Below are 20,853 nucleotides of genomic sequence, written 5' to 3'. Positions count from 1 at the left end.
TATTTCTTCCGCCGACGCAGAGCGAACATTCAGCACGCTGAAGCGTATTAAAACGTATCTCAGAAACACAATGAAGCAAGATAGATTAAATTCCTTGGCTGTTTTATCCATTCACAGAGACGTTATTTCTGGGATGCATGACTTTAATCAGCGCGCTATTGAGCATTTTGCTTCCAAGAAACCGCGGCGTGTTGCATATATGTTCAAGCAGTGGAAGTCTAGCAGCATATATATCTATGAGTGAGCGACGCATGTCCTTATCTTTGCATTACTTTCCTTTCTTCATAGTAACGTTTTAAACCTTATTTTAGGTTTTGTCTGATTTCCCGAAGTTTCTGTTAATATGTCATTGTATTTATCTGGGTAAATATTGCCTTTCCTTTTGAAAGAGGTTTCAAAATAAACTATGTCTATATTTATTAATCCCTTGACCTGGACCGGTTTTAAAGACACTTTCTTATCGTTAAAAATTGTCGATTTTGCCGATTGGTTGTTACCGATGGAATGGTTTTTATACTCATAAAATGATGGGTGAACTTACAGCGCTCATCCTGTCCCCGTAGATGGGGGTGACTTGGTCCCGCAGTAGCTTGCCCCGGTTGTCAAAATGACCACGCGCCGCCACTGCAGTCTGTGCAACCGATATTGAGGTATTTTTCGAATATTTTTTAATATACCGAAAAAACAACCGGGGCATTGCCCCGGTTGGTTCTATTGACGCGCCGCCACTGCTTCAGAATATTTATATTCTTTTGCGTCGGAAAATCTGAAATATGTACTAGGTGGACTCCGGACCCAAAATGGCGGGTGAGACGTCACATACGCGCTTTTAACGTTACCAATGCATGTCCCCACTTGTGTTATCAATCAAGTGTATTTTTTTCCAACCAGTAAAAAATAAATAAACAACACAGGCACAAACTACAAGAAAATAGTACACAGTTTTACTGGGGAAGGGAAGTCGCGGGGAACCAAAATTCTTTTCATAATTTGAATGTTAGATGACTGTTTTTCTAATTGGGCACTAGTTGCAAATTTTGTTATTATATGAGGGAAATTATTATTAAAGTTATTTGAGATTTGGGCAAAATTTATAGAGCATGGACATAGCAGCAATACAATATTAATATGACTTGAATACGTAACGAAAGAAACCTAGTCGTCTTTTTTTTATCTATCCATAGTCATCAAGTAGATAAATTTTTAATCGCTTACTGAATGTTGCAAGTGAGTTTTCTTTAATATTAGACGGAATTTTTCCCCAAATTAGAATGCCTTCTGTTTTGAGCGTTTTTTTTTTGTTAATGAAAATGAAGATCGAGGCATGAAATATGTCCTTTTTGTAACCCTCCTTGTGGCATGGCTATGGATGGTTGAAATTTTTGTAAAATAGTTATGAAATATAGGGGGTAGCATATGATTTTCGAAGCGATACATAAATTTGGCAATTTCAGAAAGATAGATATCTCTCAGTTGCAATTCTCCACACTGCTTGTATAAGAGTGAGTTATGAACATGCTGTGATTCTGCAGATAGCATGCAGCGAATTGCCTTGTTATGCAGAATTACTAGTGGGTTTAGCGTAGTTTTATTAGTTCCTCCCCAACTTATAATGCCATATTTCAGATGAGAGTGTATGAGACCATAGTATACAATTTTTAATGCATCGATACCGAGGATTCTACGTAACTTATACAATATTCCGAGTGATTGTGAAACTATTTTACATAAGTGACCAATATGAGGTTTCCATGACAGGTTCTCATCTAGGATTATACCCAAATACCTAATATATTTTGTTCTTTCTATCTTTTTATTGTCAATTTGGAGATGGAACTGCCAAGTATCTCAATTTTTTTATTGATCGAAATCTGCAGTTCTTCACAGCATGCAGCAGAATCAAGGAGCGCGGTATCGTCTGCAAAAGAGTCGAGTCTAAGCTAGTTGCTGCTCGTAAATCATTGATATATATTAGAAATAGAAGCGGCCCAAAAGTAGTCTACTCCTTTGTGGGACACCACATGTTATATATTCAAGCGAAGAGATGCCATCGATGCATTCAATGTAATGTTGTCTCTCACTTAGATATGCACGTAGTCTTCTTGCAGTCTTATGACTCTTGTTTTGAACATTTCGATCTTTGTGCTTGTCTCGTGTATTGTGTAATGCCATGGTGGATTTCAAAATAATTTTCTTACCTAAGTAACTGGTACTCCGTGTCATATTCTGTTCCCAGCAAAATGTGTTTTCAGAAATGAAAAAAAATGGAGTGAAATAGAGAGAAGGAAGTCTAAGAGAGAAATTAGTTATGGCTGCGGCTTTTTATTTCGTGGCTTGAAGGAATATTATCATTGTAACACGAGAGCATTCTCGGCTCACGTGGCGTCTTAGAGCGTTTTGAGAATTGAAGTAACGGTGCGTAGAGACGTAGACCTGTTTGCCGATGGGAAAGAGTTTGCGTTGCCAGCAGGCCTTGCTTCAAACTATCAGACAGAGAGGAGGAGAGCGCTGTAGGTCCAATATCCTTTTGGTTCGAGTTTTGTTTCGATTGGAACAGGGTACCTAATGATCTGTTTGTCATTAGTTCGTTCTTTAAAAGCAGAGAGCCCAGTGGCCACAGCAATGCAAAAGAAGGAGACAGATTTGATTCAACTTACCAAGGCGTATTTAAACTTTTTAAAGTCTTTGTAAATCAGTAATACGCCATCATACAGCCATAATGCTGTAATGTCAGAATGTAACGTGAGTGTGGGCTGAACGAGTGTGGTCTGGGGTTACAGTACCGGTACGGTATGTTGAACAAGCTGAGAACTCGGATTAGTAATTTCCATTTCAGCATCAGATTTATAAATTTTCTTAATCGTGGCTTCTATCAGTGTCCCATTTAGAATATGTTTCTCATTTACTGATTTTGTGATGTCGAAAATGTATCATGCGTGCTGCAATGAATACAGTCACATTAAATGTCTAAATTTTTTACCAAGTAAGACGACCAAGTTGAGTTCACGAGTTGTCGCAGTTTTCGGGGGCTGCTTAAAACTTATGATCTGGAAAAATTGTGATTCATGGGCTATTCGTTTGGTTTTCAACTTTCTAAAACAGTACAGCACACTATCCAAATTCCAAGAATTTCCCTCCATTTGGCGCAATAAAACAAACACTCCATGTGTCTCACAAATGAGGGGCGTCTGGGACCACGACAGATGCTTCATATCACGCCATGCTTGTCTTAATAATAATCTAAATTAATTGCGGCCGTCACATGACCAAAATTGCCGTTTTTTGCTAAAAACTCTCGAATGCTACGGTAATAGGATTATTTTTTCCTAAGGAATTCAATGATGACGTAACTAGTTTGCGCTTTTTTGTAGTATTTTGCGCAACTTCATTATACTGTATTATTACCGATATTGAGGGACAACAATGTCCAGACGTCTCCCGAAGGAGGGGTGTCTGATCATTTGTAAAATGGGTTTCTCTGAAATGGGACAATGTCACCCGATTTGTATAGTGTGCCGTACTGTAAAATATGTGCGGTCCGACTAGACTTGCAACCCTTAATTTTGGCCCGCGAGCGACAAAAGGTTGCTGACCCCTGCCATAAGGTGAGTCTTCCTCTGAGTTTGTGATTTATAATATTTTCTGCTTTTTATAGCTGTATAGTGTGCATTCCAGTCTGATAATACACATACTACTGTACTATCGATATAGTATTTTCAAATGCAAAATAACTAAAATAAAACTATAATGCCTCGTTTTGAGCTGGATGATGTTGATAATGTTGATTCCAAAAGTTCACTTGTGAATCGGGCATCGCGTTCTTCCACTCTGCCAGATGTTGATGCTATATTTCACGACCCAGTTAAAAATCACGATTTTGAAACGTATTTTGAAGAGAAAATTCATGTACCTCACTATGCTAAAGAGGATGAACAAAATTGTGGCCCAAGTTTTCGCCAATTTGACATGCCACCGTTTAGTTGGAGGAAATTATGGGCATTTACAGGCCCAGGTTTTTTAATGAGTATTGCATATTTGGATCCAGGAAATATCGAATCCGACTTGCAGTCTGGCTCAGTAGCTGGTTATCAGTTACTGACAATGCTTTTGTTAGCTACTGTCATGGGTCTTATGATGCAGAGACTTGCAGCAAGATTGGGTGTTGTTACTGGGATGCATTTAGCTGAAGTATGTAACAAAAAATACAAAAAGATACCGAGGCTTATATTATGGGTCATGGTGGAAATTGCTATTATTGGGTCAGACATGCAAGAAGTCATAGGAAGTGCGATTGCGTTCGTACTCTTATCTGGAGGTGCGATTCCACTTTGGGCTGGAGTTCTTATTACAGCTTGTGATGCTTTTCTCTTTCTACTTGTGGATAAGTATGGTCTCAGGAAGTTGGAAGCACTTTTTGCTATTCTCATTTCCATCATGGCACTCACATTTGGGTATGAGTACATCAAAGTAGCCCCGGACCAGAAAGAAGTTGTGCTTGGAGTATTATTACCAACATGTAAAGACTGTGGCCGAAAGCAGTTACTTCAGGCAGTTGGAATTATTGGTGCAGTAGTTATGCCACATAATATTTATCTTCATTCTGCCTTGGTGAAATCTCGTGACATTGATCGGTCTCATTCCCGTTCAGTCAGAGAAGCGAATTTTTATTATCTTGTTGAAGCAGCTATTGCACTCCTTGTGTCCTTTGTTATCAATTTATTTGTTGTGTCAGTTTTTGCAGAGGCGTTTCATGGAGTTACAAATAAAGAGATGAATATGACCTGTGCTAATACATCTATTCCAAACAGTCCAGGTGCCTTTCCCTATGACAATGTCACAGCTAATGAAACTGTTGATAGTGATCTATTCAGAGGAGGCATCTTTTTAGGGTGTTATTTTGGGCCTGCCGCATATTACATCTGGGCCATTGGAATTTTAGCAGCAGGACAAAGTTCAACAATGACAGGTACCTATTCTGGCCAGTTTGTCATGGAAGGTTTCTTGGATCTCAAATGGTCTAGATTCAGGAGGATTCTATTGACAAGATCTATTGCAATTGGACCAACACTTCTTCTTGCAATCTTTACTGATGTCTATAGATTAACAGGAATGAATGATTTGCTAAATGTATTGCAAAGTCTCCAACTACCATTTGCACTTATCCCAATTCTACATTTCACCACGTCCTCTGATTTAATGGGTGAATTTAAAAACTCATGGGGTTGGTTTATCGTAGGCATCATCATTTCAATTGTGGTTGTTGGAATAAATCTGTTTTTTGTTGTTGTTTACATTGATGAACTTCCGCATGTTGGATACTATGTGCTTTGTGGGTTTCTTGCATTAGCATATATGTGTTTTGTTGGATATCTAGCATGGCATTTGATAACAGGATTATTTGACGTATGTGGTTCTAAGACTCATCTTTATAGAAGGGGTCAAAAGTTACAAAGTTCTGATGAAGAGTGCTTAGCTGGAAATATTGACAGGTCTAAATCGCAAACAGGGGATTTAGAAGCAATAAATGCTGATTCAGCATGATAAACACATGTTCAATAAATTAGTAATTTAATTTAAAATTACCACTTCGTGGAGTATAAATTTGCAATAATGGCTTCCAAGACACTGTTTCTTGTAGTTGTATTATTTCGTACTTCTTATTCTTCTAGTGGTTAGTCACCTTTTTTACTCGAACAGACTTTCATGCATGGCGATGAACAGTAGCTTGTTTTCGTGATTTTGCATGCTATTTGTAACTTTTTTTGATGGGAAACATATAACAGTATGTGGACGCCAATTTTATAAACATATAAACCAGTATGTAAGCGCCTGGCAAAAAATCTCAAGATAAACATCGTTCTGTTAGTCGCTAGTTCGCTGTGCAATGTTCAGTGGATGAACAGTTAATACCAAATTGATAAATTTGCTTTTGGCAGTTTAACATATTGCATTTGTATTTATCTGATAGTGGTTTCATCTGTTGACTTGTTTGTATAAGCATTTCATTTTTGATTAGAAAATGGGGTTTAAAAATGTGTATTGTTTTTTTTTACACGGGATATATGCATAAATTACACAGGTCTTTGACGAAAAGTCGAAAACCATAACATAATAGTAATAAATACCGGTAAGTGGTTATTGAAACCACCATTGCATTATTTCAATTTTGTACTTAATTCAATTATCATTCCGACCCAGGGTACATCATATGACAGCCTGTGAGTGCATGCTTGAAATCTTATTTGAAAATGGTCTACATAAAAATTTGTATTTTTCCTGAATTATTGTCAATAATATATGTTTATATTATACATGGTACTCTAAAATGAAATGATACACTTTATGCCTCTGTATAAATGCCTTGTTTTACCATTAGAATGTTTTGTGTATATTCTCACATTGTTTATGTATCACAGTGTGATTTATTTATTTTTTCTGATATATTGTGATATCATTGTATTGCTTTTTGTGATTAGAAATAATTATGATTGATGACATAATTTCTTAATCGTTAACGAAATTTTAAACACTGAAGTTGAGAAAATTAAAAAAAAATATTGCACTTCATTGCAGTATCAGATATATTCATATACTAATTAATGTTGACTAAATTACAGATTTTAAATCTGCAACGAAATATATTTAATTTTTATTGTAATCATTAAGATTCGAAATATTTATAATTCGCACCAAAATCATGATATGTGCCAAATTTTTATCATTCGTAAATTGTAATTTTGTCTGGAAAGGGAAGTATTCTAAATGAATATGTTGACGTAATTTGACCATCAAAATAATTGAAATCAAACTAATTCTCATGAATATTTTATACTGGTCAATGGTCAGTTTGTTCAAAGTAGACTAATTCAGTAATCATTTCTAAAGTTGAGCTAGGATTATAACTGGATACCATTCAACAAGCAATTCTTGTCAAGTAATTCTTGCTATCAATTTTTGCATTTTTATTGTAAGCCTTTTTCATTGCGAGCTGTAAACTAAATGCTCTGTACATATTTATTATTTTTTCATTTATTTATTGGAATCAAACTTCTTGTTCAATTGTGTGCTCCTTATTATTATATTGTTTCACAATCCGAGATTAAATGTCGCAAAGCGGCCATAAAAGACTAGTTTCATTCTTATATTTCCCAAAATGGTATTCCTGGGCACACTGAAGTATATTTATGTTGTGTCTTGTGTGGCAATTTGACACATCTCTTTAGGAAAATTGGATACCCAGAAATAGGAAACTAATTTTTGAAATGATGTTTCATATAAACGGTTATTAAAGACTAGGATGTATATATGAATGACAACTGACAAGGGTTCATTTGTCACATGTTCTAATTCTCGGGATCTAGACTTGAGAATATTAAAGAAGTAGACAAAGTATAGGTCTCACTTAATTGTAAGTTTCGTGAAGCATTGCATTACGATATAACGCTTCTACAGCCAGTCAGTTATTCATTGCGTTTATAACATTTCACATATTTATGCTATATACGTCTTACTGTCTAGTATCATCAATCGTATTTTATTGCATAATAATAACCTATACAAGGACATAGCTTTATTAAAGTCTGCTCAGGTCAACATATTTGTCGAGGTGTGACGCGATTGGTATTGTTATGCAAGAATAGAAGCATGTGACCGTTATGTAATGTCTTTCTTGCTGACTAGTTTAAGTATACTCATGTATATCACTTCCAAAGCGTTGCTACCAGCTTGTTATGGCACATGTGTAGTTTTTGCCACTCATGCCCAATCTTTCAGTGGACCAACTATCTTCAGCCGGACTTTAATAAGCAAATATTATCTAATCCTAGAGTGCGATATTGACATTATAAATGTTTCTTGTGTGGTTAGTATGGATGATATTCTCAGAATTTTGTCCACTAATTCATAGGTTCTCAAAGTGCTCCGTACCGAGCCCCAGGGCTCCGCGAGAGAAACCCAGGGGCTCCCCGAGCTATTCGATTACTTTTCAAAATAATGACTAGTTTTGTAGCTGTTCAAAGAAGCAATAACAGCTTTGATAAAATTTGACAACAATATAGCCTCGAAATATGGCAAAGAGACGGAATTAAAAAATGACATTATTTATAAGCTGGAACGCAGCCAGGATTCTCAAGAGGTGGGGATTTGCGCGCAACATTCTTTGCGATTATAAAAAACGGATAACGAGATTTCTGTTGCGTAAAATATTCAATGTATGGCCGATGCGAGCATTTAAAGTGTCTTGTCGTAATAATTCAATTGTACTCATAGTTACTCAAGTTTTATTCGAGATTACTATTAGGATTACTAAAATGAAAGAATACTATTCTAAAATAACATAAAATACGTGATAAACTGCCAACTATAAATAAATTGGAGTCGTATTTTTGCGATCTTGGAATTTGTCAAACTTGATTTGTTCTTTTGCACTCGAGATTATTATTAAGCAAGATATCGCCGTTTAAAAAATCACAAGATCTGGGCAAAATATGATTGAAATTTATTTTAATGCATGCGGCTCCGTCGGTAGTTTCAGAATAAAAAAAAGGTAAATCGCGCACACAATTGACTGTGTTTCGATTTCGCAGTTACTATACGATGAATAACCAAAAAAACCTAACATTACACCAAATTTTGTGATTTACAATGCCTACAAAAGCGTTTTTCACATTGAACTCATAATTCCCCACGAGAACAAAAAGCAATTATCGTCGTCATTGTGGAACAATACATGTATACTATATGCCGAAGAAAATTTTTGATTTAGGGAGAATAAACACCGGCGTAAAGATGTTTAAAAACATGCCACGATGACGAAAACTATCGTTGATTGTAACAAAATGCAATCGCGCACGTTATTAGGGGCCTTTCAAGTCTTCCGAAAATGTCAAAAGGGAGAAGATTCGACCCCTAGTTTATTAATATGTTTGTCAAGTGTCAAATTTACAGCTTTAGTAAGAGTATATATAATTTATCTTTGAAATTTTGATTTATTTATGACTTGCATTGACCCCATTAAAAAAGGTTTAGCATTTAAATTAAGTTAAGTACTTTTAACTTACTCAGGAATATTTATCGGAAAGCTACAATTTCAACATTTCTTCTGGGGCTCCGCGAATACTAGTCAACCTTTTCAGGGGCTCCGCAACACCAAAAGTTTGAGAACCCCTGCACTAATCCATGTAACCATATGAAAGCGATGGATTTATAAGTCGCTAGTTGCTTTTCCAAATAAGATGAATTAGGTATACAGTCTTGCCAAATATCTGAAGTGTACAGTATCCGCCGGCGGCATGGGGATGGCCAATGAGCAATAAAATTACGAAATATTGTAGATAGATATTATTCGTAGCCTAACTTTAAATATAAACACGTAGCGTAGTTGCCACAAATGTATTAAACTGCTCGATGAGCGAAATTTCACTTACACATTTATCTCGGGATGTCGCTTTGGGCAAATTGTCATGGGAACTGCACTGGGTAGTTCTTCCAAAACATTCAAATTTAATGCACGTTAACTGCGTTGTCAAATTCAAATGAATTATAGACTGCGGTAAAAATACTTCATGATGGAATTTGCCATGTTCAGGAGAACCAGTAATATTTGTTTTCGCCAATCTCTTACATGGCATTTATGATGATTTGCTGAGACATTTTATAAATAGAAATAATTGTTAAAACAGCAGAACCGTGGCATATATTATTCTTGGTTCCATTACATTTGAACCCACGTACATTTGAACCCGTGACAATTGCACCTGCATACTATTGCACCTATGGAAATTTTTTTGTTGTACGGATAGTTGAACCCATACTAACCCTAACCCATGGGTTTCAGCACCCGCATATTGATTGAACCCGCGGATATAGACATGGGTTCAAATGTACGTGGGTTCAAATGTACGGTCACCATTATTCTTGGGTTGTTGCATTGCTCAATGCGCATACAATATTTTGGCATTTCCGCATATTCGCATTGTATTCACATTCAATTTCCCTGGTAACAGTTTACTGCGCAGTGCGCTGTAATCAGTTCATATTAACATTCATATATATTCAATATCAGTTCATATTAACGCTGATATCTGAGTTGCCGACACAGGTCAATTGACGTCATTTGTTGCAATGCGATATCCACCCGCTTACTGATACTGTTTCGGAAGCCACTACAAAAACGAGAAGCGTATTCACATCAATGGCTGCTACTGCTTGGTTCATCCGTCTGTTACAGATATCAAGTGTCATCTTCTAATTTAATGATGGTTACCATTATATTATTCGACTTGTACCAGAAACGGGACGAAAGAGCGTAGTTCGCCACATGCTGGGAAGTCTTGATGACTTTTTCGTGGTAAATATGGGGCCCGGTAATGCACAGTCCAACACAATTTCGTATCGATAGCTCATTTTTGGCCGTGCGAATTTTAATACTGACGTAAAACATATTGGGGGTTTTGCTGCGTGCTAATAATATATTACCTACTAACGGAGGAATTCTTTGCAATATCTTTTCTGTGAATTGGAAGTAGAACTCATGCGTTCATGATAGGACGATTTTATTAGCACTTGTAATTTGGTTTGGAATGCGATAAGGAGTGAAACTTCTGGTTTTCGAGGCGTGATTATTAAGCATTTCGTTCATTTTGAATGTGTCTTCGTTTTCGACATGAATGATTTGATAATATATATTTAATTATTTCCCATATTAATATATCTTGGCTGACGGGTTTACCGAACATACACAAGCCCGAAACACAATAAATTTGGCGTGGGTGATATTCATTACTATGTGCGTATTGCCGTATTTATCAGATAAAAGTATGTACATATATAAGTTTTATGACTGAAATTCCTACGTTACAACTTGAACTAGAGAAGAATAAGTACAGTATTTGCATTTATTCTTTATGATTAATTTGTTGTCTGAAATTTGAATTATAGTCTACCATAAAAAATGAGTTTCTAAACGTCGGTAAACAACATGCTTGAACACATAATATCATAATAATATTATTTGGATTCAGCCTTGTCTGCGGAAAATGCATTGAGAAACCGCGTGTCATGGCATCGTGGGTTTTGAAATATATATTTGTGTGGAAAAAGCTCGAAAATATTTTCAAGGTTGTAAACGTTTTCCAGAACAATAAAGATCGGACGTTATTGGTACCGACGGTCCAAACAACTGGGCACACAAGTCGCGTGGCAGCGTTTGTGAGGGATGCATAATTTCAATGTCTATCTGAATAGTTGCATCATGTATTTTGGTGAAAATCTGACATAAATTCCATCATCGACAATATGTACAAATAAATATTCATATACGCATAACAAGTGCTCAAATACATCAATGTTGGCAAAAAATTGCAGGTTGATGAAAATACATGATGCAACTATTCAGATAGACATTGAAATTACGCCGACTCCGACAGCCATCCTTTAATAGGATGTTAAAGCGTTTGTACAACGTGATTGTTTTTAGTGCTGGTTGTAAGAACTTTTTACTTCGTTTATCATCATTCAAGAACCTGGAATTCCCGCTCCTGAAAATTCAAAGTTTCGACTCCTATCAACAATCGCCGATGCCAATTTTCTCGCTCACGCATTTCTTCAATGTATAAAAATTTTCGAGTTACAGCCAACAAATGAATATTCATATCAATGACTCAACAAATATATAATAAATAATTTTAATATATCCAAAAAGTTGTAAATGATGAAAATATTAAACTTCGCTAAAATTGTCGTATGTGAATCCCGATTCTAAATTTAAAAATGTGAAGCCATTGCCTTCTTCTGACGGTTCTTCGTCTAGTTCGTTTACTGTTATAACAGTTGGGTTTACCTTTTGCTAGAATACAGAATAAAAATACATATTCAAAGAGAATTTAAAATGTTGAATTTCTCAGTTTTATGATTTTCTGCGTTTTTTCTCAATGGTTAGTAGAGTACTCTTTTACTACTAAAGTTCTGGTTCGAATAACAAATTCCAAAATGTCGCAGAGTTTTTGCTACATCGTAAACTTGGTGTCCAAACGAAAATCGAACTGGTACATATTTATAATAATGATGTATGTACCTTGGTTTTCATTGACTTGGTTGACCCATTTCCACCCATTCTTCCTCGTTTGTTCGTGGTATCTGGGCGGGAATAATTTGCGCACAACTGAATAATAAACTGAAAAAATTCTAGCACCGTTACGACGCTAATCCCAAGCCATAATCCAAGTAATCCGCCGAAGTCACCTAAAATTTTATACAAAATTATTATTATGCGATAATTTTTTTCCAATTTTCCTTATTTTAGTCCTATTATCAGTTTGAAGACTAGCCAAGAGCCTCCCGTAGTATTTATACCTAAAATTATGGCCTAACCCTAACCTAGTACACATATTACATTCCGATGTCCGCCATCTTGGTCCGCATACTTCGGGAGCCCCAAAATTTCAGTATACACAAAACGAAAGAAGTGGCTAGGAGGTGATTACTTTTATTGTTTCTTTTGAGTCTTGATTTCCTGCAAAGGATATTTCAATAGCGCGACGTAAGAGTAAAAAGCATCCAAATTGATAGTCAAGTTTGAGGTCGAATTAATGGTGCAACTTACGAATCTCATAGATCCACGAGCCAAATAGTTTACTTTCTGATGAAGTAAAAATCAGCAATTTGCTTGCAGCATGAGCTTAATCGAAATAACAAACACTCACTTGCCAAGCTCATCTCTCCGACTTTTTTTGACTGAATTATTTTTGTGAAAGACAGGGACTCAAAGTATACATCCAACATCAAATGATTTTCTCTGAAACTACCCAGTTTTAACCTGTACGGATCCAGTAGTGTTAGATTTAATTCGGTCCCCATTACCTTAATTTGTGAATCTAAACACAGAAAGAAAGATTGCTAGTGCTTCCAATTCGTAGCCATTTTAACAGCTAATTCATGTACTATATACTACTGAATGAACTGTACTCTTCAAATTCTCGGGTATAATTATGGTTCACAATTTAAAACATTACGCTAACATAGCGAACATGTGAAACGTGCAAATGAGGAATATAACTATAATACTATAATGTCTTTTTCAAAAGCAACTAGAATAAGTTCTCTTATTGAGTTGAGGGCTGTCAAAGCCATAACGTCGCATGCAGTGGCAGATGTGTTGAGTAGATTTTTCATTAAACTAAATAATAAGTAAAATATATTTTCTAATTCTTCTTCCCTAAATCCGACTTTTACTACAGACTTGCAAAATTTGAAGTCATCATGAAAATTCAGTTGGCTGCCGGTTTCTGAAAGACTGAATTTTCATCGAGTTCAAGTCGTCGACTCCCAAAGTTCGAATATTGGCTGCGATATCAGAGGAAACCGCCAGGCGCCACAAATCTCACTTTCTAAATATATGCTTATAAATGTGAAATTAGTTGCAATTGTATATAAAGTGCTGCTATAAAGAGGAAGAAAATAACCGCATGCTGTATTTTCATGTTTTCATCTATTCAAAATGTGAAATTTATGCAACGAAATTCTGAGCTTTTTACATTGAATGCACGCCTCGTGATTGGGTTAAACCTTACCAATATCACCTTCATCTATTTTCTTCTGCATTTCCTCGTCATGCTCAGATTCCGCAAGTATTTCACCAACTTCAATACCAGGAAAAGTTGCGTAAGACAGTTTATGGTTGTATATTATAGAATGGCAGGATTGGTCACAGCTGCAGTTTATTGGAGTTAACGCCAGAGAATCGGCTGTAGAATAAAACTACATCTGAATTACTGAATGCTTAGCTAGATAGCTAGAGTGCTATGCGTTAATATATTTGTGTCGCAGAATAAATAGCCCGGTTCTGATCCTTGGAGTGTATTTAATATATTTTTATTGGACACGTTTAGTGGACATAACGATCGTTTCAAAATTTTGTTGTTATTGTTATTTGTCTCCATCATTTTAAAAAAATCGCCTTTTTCTTCGAATACTGGACCAATTGCTTTGAAATTTTCCGTGGGTAAAGATAAAATTTTTCTCCAGAAGGCTATTACTTTTTTTTCGCTATGACGTCATCAAAATTATTGCCATTGGGTGGCGCTACGTGTCAATATATTTGAGCATAGCTCTCTTGTTTAGATATTAGATTCTTGGGTGTCACTGCTCGATAACCAGCATTGGTTCCTCGCGGCTTTCCTTCCCCGATTGAAAGGTATGATTATCTTTTTGTTTCGTATTTTTTGTATAACTGACTTTTTTACTTGTCGGAAGAAATAAACTTGACTTGGCTTTAAATTAGGTAGGGAATGCCGAAAGTTAGAAAGTCATTAGTATATATATATGTGTAAAACAAAAATATAATTGGGCCAATAAATTCTAAGATATCTAATTCTATTAAGTTTATTCTGATATAAGTCACTGAAAGTTTAATAGAAAAATGTCAAACCAAGATAACACTCCAACAATGACCGCGACCAATCTAATAGATTGCTTACTATTTACCAAATGTTTTGGGATGAGCTGATGTCTGATATTTTATATAAGGTTGAAATGACGTTGCAAATACAATTGGAACAGTTAAAATATATTATAAATGACCTTTTTGTATTTACTACCTTCTGCTGCTCCGCCGCATTTCAATATTTGCCAAACATCGCACTCTTGTGCCTTTTCTGCAGTAGGAGACCAGTATGGTTTGCAACCACATTTCTCGACAATATGCTGCACTCTATTAATGACGGATTAGATTGATTAGAAATTTGATTTCTTGAAAACGCTATAATAGTTTTCAAAGTTTTATTTTTATATTTCCATTGCGTATTTATTTTGATTTATTTTAGACTCTTCAATTTCATGTCCAGTGACGTTTTCGTACGTTTGGTAAAAGTAATAGATTTAAAAAATATAAATCGAAACGTATGACGAAATATAGTTTTGCAAAGCTTATTTATTTATCTGACACAATGTTTCTTGCCTGCATTCTGTCATGCATTCACTGAAAGTATAATCGTCAGTGTAAGTCATCTTCTTTGGACTTGGGTTGCAAATTCCCCACGGTTTGTGCATCAACTTTCGCTATTAAAAAGTATGTTTTTTTTTCAAGGTAATTTTTTGGGTTATTTGAGCGTGATTTGAATTTTTAAACTTAATTTATCATAACATAATTGCTACAATAAAAATTGACTAGAATATTTCAGCTAAGTAGATGGTGTAGGCACCCTACCTCCTCCTTTTTTATAACCAGATGTCCCATATGTCCAGCAGGTACTGCAACTCCGAATTCTTCAACCATTGGTGGCTCGTTGTGTTCATGAATATGTACTTTTATACCGGCTTCAGGTCTTCCATATTCAGGATGCTCGGAATAGTAATCCTATGGAACAATAGCAATGGAATCACGAAAGGAGTGCGATTGAGAAAAGGTCTTTGTAATACGTCGGCTTCAACAATTCGACTTATATCCACCGAAAAAATGGTTGAATTTAACTACATGTGCAGGTTTTTATAGACTTTTCAATTTGTGGCCATAACTTAAATATATATATATTGCATTGTGTTAAAATTCTGCTGCGGATTTTACATTTTGTGACGGAAAATGGTCAGTCGCTCGCGATGTCTTTTTGTATCAGCGACCATAGATTTGTTCTTTTGGTACTCCTGGCTCAATTGACTTATGCCGTTTTTGACTGTGTGTTCAGCGTGATATGTTTATGTATAATGTTACTTCAATCTTGCAGTTTTTTTTTCAAAATTCAATAGGTCTATAATATGCTGAAACCGTGTTAAATGCGTATCCTTAACACTTTGAACTAGAAATGTACCGATGTATCGATAAAGGGGTAATGGCAATATCGATCATTTTTCAGATATCGGTAATAGTATCGGCTAAAAATTGACCGATATTTTCAGCTCTTTGATCTCATTTAGAATGCTTTGAATTATAAATTATTATACGCGGATGGAACATGCACGCAGCATTCACTGCATCATGTATCCTATAACAGTTACTATAGTAAGTGATTGCGAATGAAAATCATTGTAAATGAATGAACATATAAAAATGTCACCATGTCTTGTAGATTTGTTCTTTTGGTACTCCTGGCTCAATTGACTTATGCCGTTTTTGACTGTGTGTTCAGCGTGATATGTTTATGTATAATGTTACTTCAATCTTGCAGGTTTTTGTTTCAAAATTCAATAGGTCTATAATATGCTGAAACCGTGTTAAATGCGTATCCTTATCACTTTGAACTAGAAATGTACCGATGTATCGATAAAGGGGGAATGGCAATATCGATCATTTTTCAGATATCGGTAATAGTATCGGCTAAAAATTGACCGATATTTTCAGCTCTTTGATCTCATTTAGAATGCTTTGAATTATAAATTATTATACGCGGATGGAACATGCACGCAGCATTCACTGCATCATGTATCCTATAACAGTTACTATAGTAAGTGATTGCGAATGAAAATCATTGTAAATGAATGAACATATAAAAATGTCACCATGTCTTGTAGAATGTAGCCGGTCTGATATGAGTTTTCTAATCTAGCTGCGCGATTCCTTGCGTCTGTGCATGAAAAAACGTCTGCTATCATTATCTCGTCCACCCCTCTTACCCGGGAAAATTGTATATATAAATACATGTTTTTACATATTTACACATACGCAATATCGGTACTAAAGAAGATTTTGAATATCGGTATCGCGGATTATTATTTTATCGGATTGGTATCGGCAAAAAATGTTATTTATACATCACGGTCCTGGCTCCAATAACTTTGCAGTTGTATCTACCTGCATGATATTTAATGATAATAGTAATCCGTGTCCACTTCCTGGAACACTTTGCACGAGTTTTTCTTTCGACGTGAATGTAAAACATCGTCCCATTTGAGTTACAAACGGCTTGAAGTCCTGTCCAATGGTGTAAAATATATAATCAGTAAAGGGGGGAAATATTAGTTGCTACGTCTATCAAGAAAGATATAATTTTGTATTTTAAAATAATACGTTCCAGTGTGAATATGAAATGATGCATCATGTTGTCATGCTCTTAATATGCTCATTGTATTGGTAAAATACATTTCTAATTGTTGAAAACGAATTTCTATAGATTTATTCCTGTATACACATCTTGGTTTATGAGTCAGAATACAACATAAAAGTTGGTATAGTATTTATGTAAAAACTAACCTTATGACTGCAGGTTTTCTGAGTAAACAGACATTTGGAAATAGTTTTTTCGTTCAATGGCCACCCTTTATCATCAACTTCTTTACTTAAAAATGGGATATGAGAATCATTTTTGTAATAATCTCGTATTTTCTTTTCCCACGCAGCATCGTTGTGTACTCTTCTAACCGGAGATGAAATCCGGATAAGCCCATCCACGGCAGCCAGTTCTTCGTGACTGGTTATGTTGAAAAACCTGTAAACATGTGATTTGAGATAAAAGTACGTTCGTTTTTATCGGGAATATCTAAATTCTAGAAACTCAAGGGAGGGAGTTACGAATATTCATCACCCACATGCAATATTTAAGCAAACTTACAGTATTTATGAACCAGACACTGATACCGTTTTTTGAAATATTTTTAAATATATGTATGAAATAAAAAATAATATCAAACACAACAATTATCAGTTTACGGCAATCATATCATTGTAATCATTGAATAAATTAAATTTATTTTTATGCATGGGGAGTTGTTGTTGCATATTTTTCGTTATCGCGAATATCACATATATATTACAAAAACATCGAAAGTTGATTCGCTTTTCTGAATTCAGCACCTATGTATGTGGAAAGGATAAGTCAATAAAACACAGTTGTACAAGTTGCAATTTAGAAATAGCATCACCCATTTCGGCCCCAGTAGTAGTAATCGGATAAAAGAGCTACAATGAGATTTTTGCCAGATCGTTCCCAGAGTAAAATTAACCAGCTAACCCAGAAATATAATACAAGTGAGTTAGTAAGGCTTTTGGAGTGTCAGAGTTACTCAAATCAAAAAGAAGTTGTGACACTATTGCGTTTTCATATACATCTTATACATTTATGCTTAGAAAAATCGCAAAAAGGGGGGGAATAAGCGCTGTTATAGATTCTATATCTTTTATTTTAGTCCCAAATACCAGTTACTTTAAAATGAAATGATTCATACTACATATTTGTGCATATTTTTCGTTATCGCGAATATCACATATATATTACAAAAACATCGAAAGTTGATTCGCTTTTCTGAATTCAGCACCTATGTATGTGGAAAGGATAAGTCAATAAAACACAGTTGTACAAGTTGCAATTTAGAAATAGCATCACCCATTTCGGCCCCAGTAGTAGTAATCGGATAAAAGAGCTACAATGAGATTTTTGCCAGATCGTTCCCAGAGTAAAATTAACCAGCTAACCCAGAAATATAATACAAGTGAGTTAGTAAGGCTTTTGGAGTGTCAGAGTTACTCAAATCAAAAAGAAGTTGTGACACTATTGCGTTTTCATATACATCTTATACATTTATGCTTAGAAAAATCGCAAAATGTGCGAATAAGCGCTGTTATAGATTCTATATCTTTTATTTTAGTCCCAAATACCAGTTACTTTAAAATGAAATGATTCATACTACATATTTGTGACTAACGCATTAGCACTTTTTGCCACTATAATTAACCTTATATAGAAGAATACTACAGGAACATATCTTGTTACATTCGGTTATTTTCCTTATAAATCATGCAAAGGCTATTATTTCGGAAACTACTATTTTCATTTTATGCTTTACATTTTGGTTCACAATCTCAGTTTCGTGGTAAACTGGTTTTGTAGGTGAAAAATTAAATGATGAAAAAATTGAATGATGAATATTGCTTCAATTCGTCATCGTAAAGATTTATCTATATCGCTAAAAGCAAGAAGGCTTTTGAAATCTATTGAGAAAGACCTTTAAGACAATTTTATAGGTTTAAACGCTCGTCTCGTGCTAATGGTATACATATATTTGGGTCACGATCCATTGACAATGTTAAAACAGACGGTATTGACAAAATGTAGCATTTGTGGGAAGTGAATGGACCGCGCCCCGAAGATGCACATAATTGATTGATTTAAAGGCTTCCATAACGTTTAAATTGAGCTAAATTATGATGATTGAAAGAAAGCCACTTTACCTGTTATAATTGCAGATGGAAACCGCTGGGAACTCAACAAATGAATCAAATTCCTCGTGTAATTCAGTATCTGTTGCCCACGACATATATTCTTGAACTCGAACTGTCAACTGCCAGCATAATCCACCAAAAAGTCCCAGGATGGCTATGAACCATGCGACTCTGAAATACATTCAAATTAACGCAATATTTTAGCGGAAAATTGGCGTTAGTGAGTTGACATGCTAGACTATAATAAATAAATCGTGGCTAGATTTTAAAAATTCCTTAGAGGTATTTTATTTTATCTTGATTTTAAATTTAGCTTTAGGTATTAAAGCATTTATATAGACCTCCAAATCCGTTCGCAGATAATGCAGATAATTTTGCGAATGCAATAACCTATTTACACAAATTTGGCCTACTTTAAAGCAACCGGTACTTGAGTAATGATGCATCATGCGTGCGTCAAAAATAGTTCCAATTTAATATATCTTAGTTTTTATCAAGCTACAGGTAAAGATTCCAGACATGTTATCGTGAAAAATAAACTGTTTGATCACGTATATATATAGCCTTGAATTTGGTCGTATCATGATCTTTTTGATAGTATTCATAACCACGCCACCCGCTCATTCGTTGCTTAGAACTTAAGCTACATATACTTTATTTTACAACTAGCCTAACACAATCACGTTCTTTAATTAATTTTATTACCTCAATACAATAGGTCTTCCGTCTTCTGTCACTTGATCAAGTCCATGACATGTTGTTCGTCTCGTAAAATCAACTGTTACTTCCCAAGCCGTCCTGCGTTTAGTTTGCATTTTCTCTGACATATATATATATATATATTGTACTCAAATCTCGATAAGTACTAAAAAAGTTCTTCTAATTTGCTAGGCTAATCATCCATTTCGGTGAAGACTAAGCTGACAACTCTAATAATACTAATACTTAACAAAGATATGATCAATTCACAATAAAAAGCTTAGTTTACAAAAAAATTGTAGAAACTTTAGAACGCAAAATATTCTTTCTTGGCAATATTCACAGTTTGATTTGAATAACTAATGTGAGATTTTGCATTTGAATGACGACGCTCCGATCCGCTCTTACATTTTTTAGCTTAGCTCAGTTTGACTCTCTCTGAAGCATGTCAAAAAATTATGCTTATTGGATCTAGTATAAAAATATACGTGGAATATCACAAAAACAGGTTCTGGTTGCGCTTTTGAAAAGCAACGCTCTATTTTATTGTTACGTACGTCTTGTTTGCGACGGGTGTGAATGTTACGTCGGCCACACGCGTTGACGACCCTAGGTTTTCAATTTTTGATCTGTTAATCAAATTATCTTTGTGATTGTTCGTATTTGCACAGAAATTGTGAAAATCTAAAATGGAGAGGTAATACGTATTAAAAATACTGTTACGAATCTGTTACGGATTAATATATATATTTTTTAAAATTAGACCAAATCGTCTGATTAACCAATTATTTTGACACACAAACGGATAGACCTACTTTCTAGCCTATAAGGTTTGGTTTCTTCTTTCTCGCTATCAGTATTTAAGCTACAACTACAAGGTTCACTTACTGTTAAAAAGCCAAGAAAACCGAGAAAATTTTAAAATCTCTTATCTCAGATGGGCATAATCCTATTGATCTATAATTAACACAAGGTTCTTCATCCGTTTGTGATTTAAGATTTCTGAGTTT

The 20,853-nt window shown here is 35.1% G+C and overlaps 2 protein-coding genes across 3 annotated transcripts; one reads left to right on the top strand and one right to left on the bottom strand.

Annotated features, from left to right (window-relative positions):
- Positions 1–3,587: 3,587 nt before the first annotated feature.
- On the top strand, positions 3,588–7,127 carry LOC120331713 (natural resistance-associated macrophage protein 2-like). The gene has a single exon (XM_039398850.2). The coding sequence runs from the start codon at positions 3,748–3,750 to the stop codon at positions 5,539–5,541; it is 1,794 nt and encodes a 597-aa protein (XP_039254784.2). The 5' UTR covers positions 3,588–3,747; the 3' UTR covers positions 5,542–7,127.
- A 4,572-nt stretch (positions 7,128–11,699) lies between these two features.
- Positions 11,700–20,127, bottom strand: LOC120331719 (bile acid-sensitive ion channel-like). Of its 2 annotated transcripts, none has more exons than XM_039398856.2 (11): positions 19,850–20,127; positions 19,154–19,315; positions 17,180–17,414; positions 16,781–16,900; positions 15,203–15,352; positions 14,954–15,054; positions 14,595–14,707; positions 13,569–13,742; positions 12,702–12,872; positions 12,074–12,240; positions 11,700–11,845 (listed from the first exon to the last, which is right to left on the bottom strand). In XM_039398856.2, exons 1-11 carry the CDS (start codon positions 19,969–19,971, stop codon positions 11,720–11,722), a joined length of 1,641 nt encoding a protein of 546 aa, XP_039254790.2. In that variant the 5' UTR covers positions 19,972–20,127; the 3' UTR covers positions 11,700–11,719. The 2 variants fall into 2 exon arrangements, with proteins under 2 accessions (XP_039254790.2, XP_077970102.1); XM_078113976.1 differs by having other exon boundaries at positions 13,578–13,742.
- Between the last annotated feature and the right edge of the window lie 726 nt (positions 20,128–20,853).

Source organism: Styela clava, chromosome 6 (assembly GCF_964204865.1).
Source record: "Styela clava chromosome 6, kaStyClav1.hap1.2, whole genome shotgun sequence".
Taxonomy (NCBI): domain Eukaryota; kingdom Metazoa; phylum Chordata; class Ascidiacea; order Stolidobranchia; family Styelidae; genus Styela; species Styela clava.
This window is presented reverse-complemented; position numbering and strand designations above follow the sequence as displayed.

Excerpts from the sequence above, each read along its gene's own strand:
- LOC120331713 (XM_039398850.2), top strand. The coding sequence starts at position 3,748 with ATGCCTCGTTTTGAGCTGGATGATGTTGATAATGTTGATTCCAAAAGT.
- LOC120331719 (XM_039398856.2), bottom strand. The coding sequence starts at position 19,971 with ATGTCAGAGAAAATGCAAACTAAACGCAGGACGGCTTGGGAAGTAACA. Across the intron at positions 15,353-16,780 it reads TATCATTAAATATCATGCAG|GATTACTATTCCGAGCATCC; the intron begins GTAGATACAACT and ends ATTGTTCCATAG. Across the intron at positions 12,241-12,701 it reads CGGAGAGATGAGCTTGGCAA|GTGACTTCGGCGGATTACTT; the intron begins GTGAGTGTTTGT and ends ATAAAATTTTAG.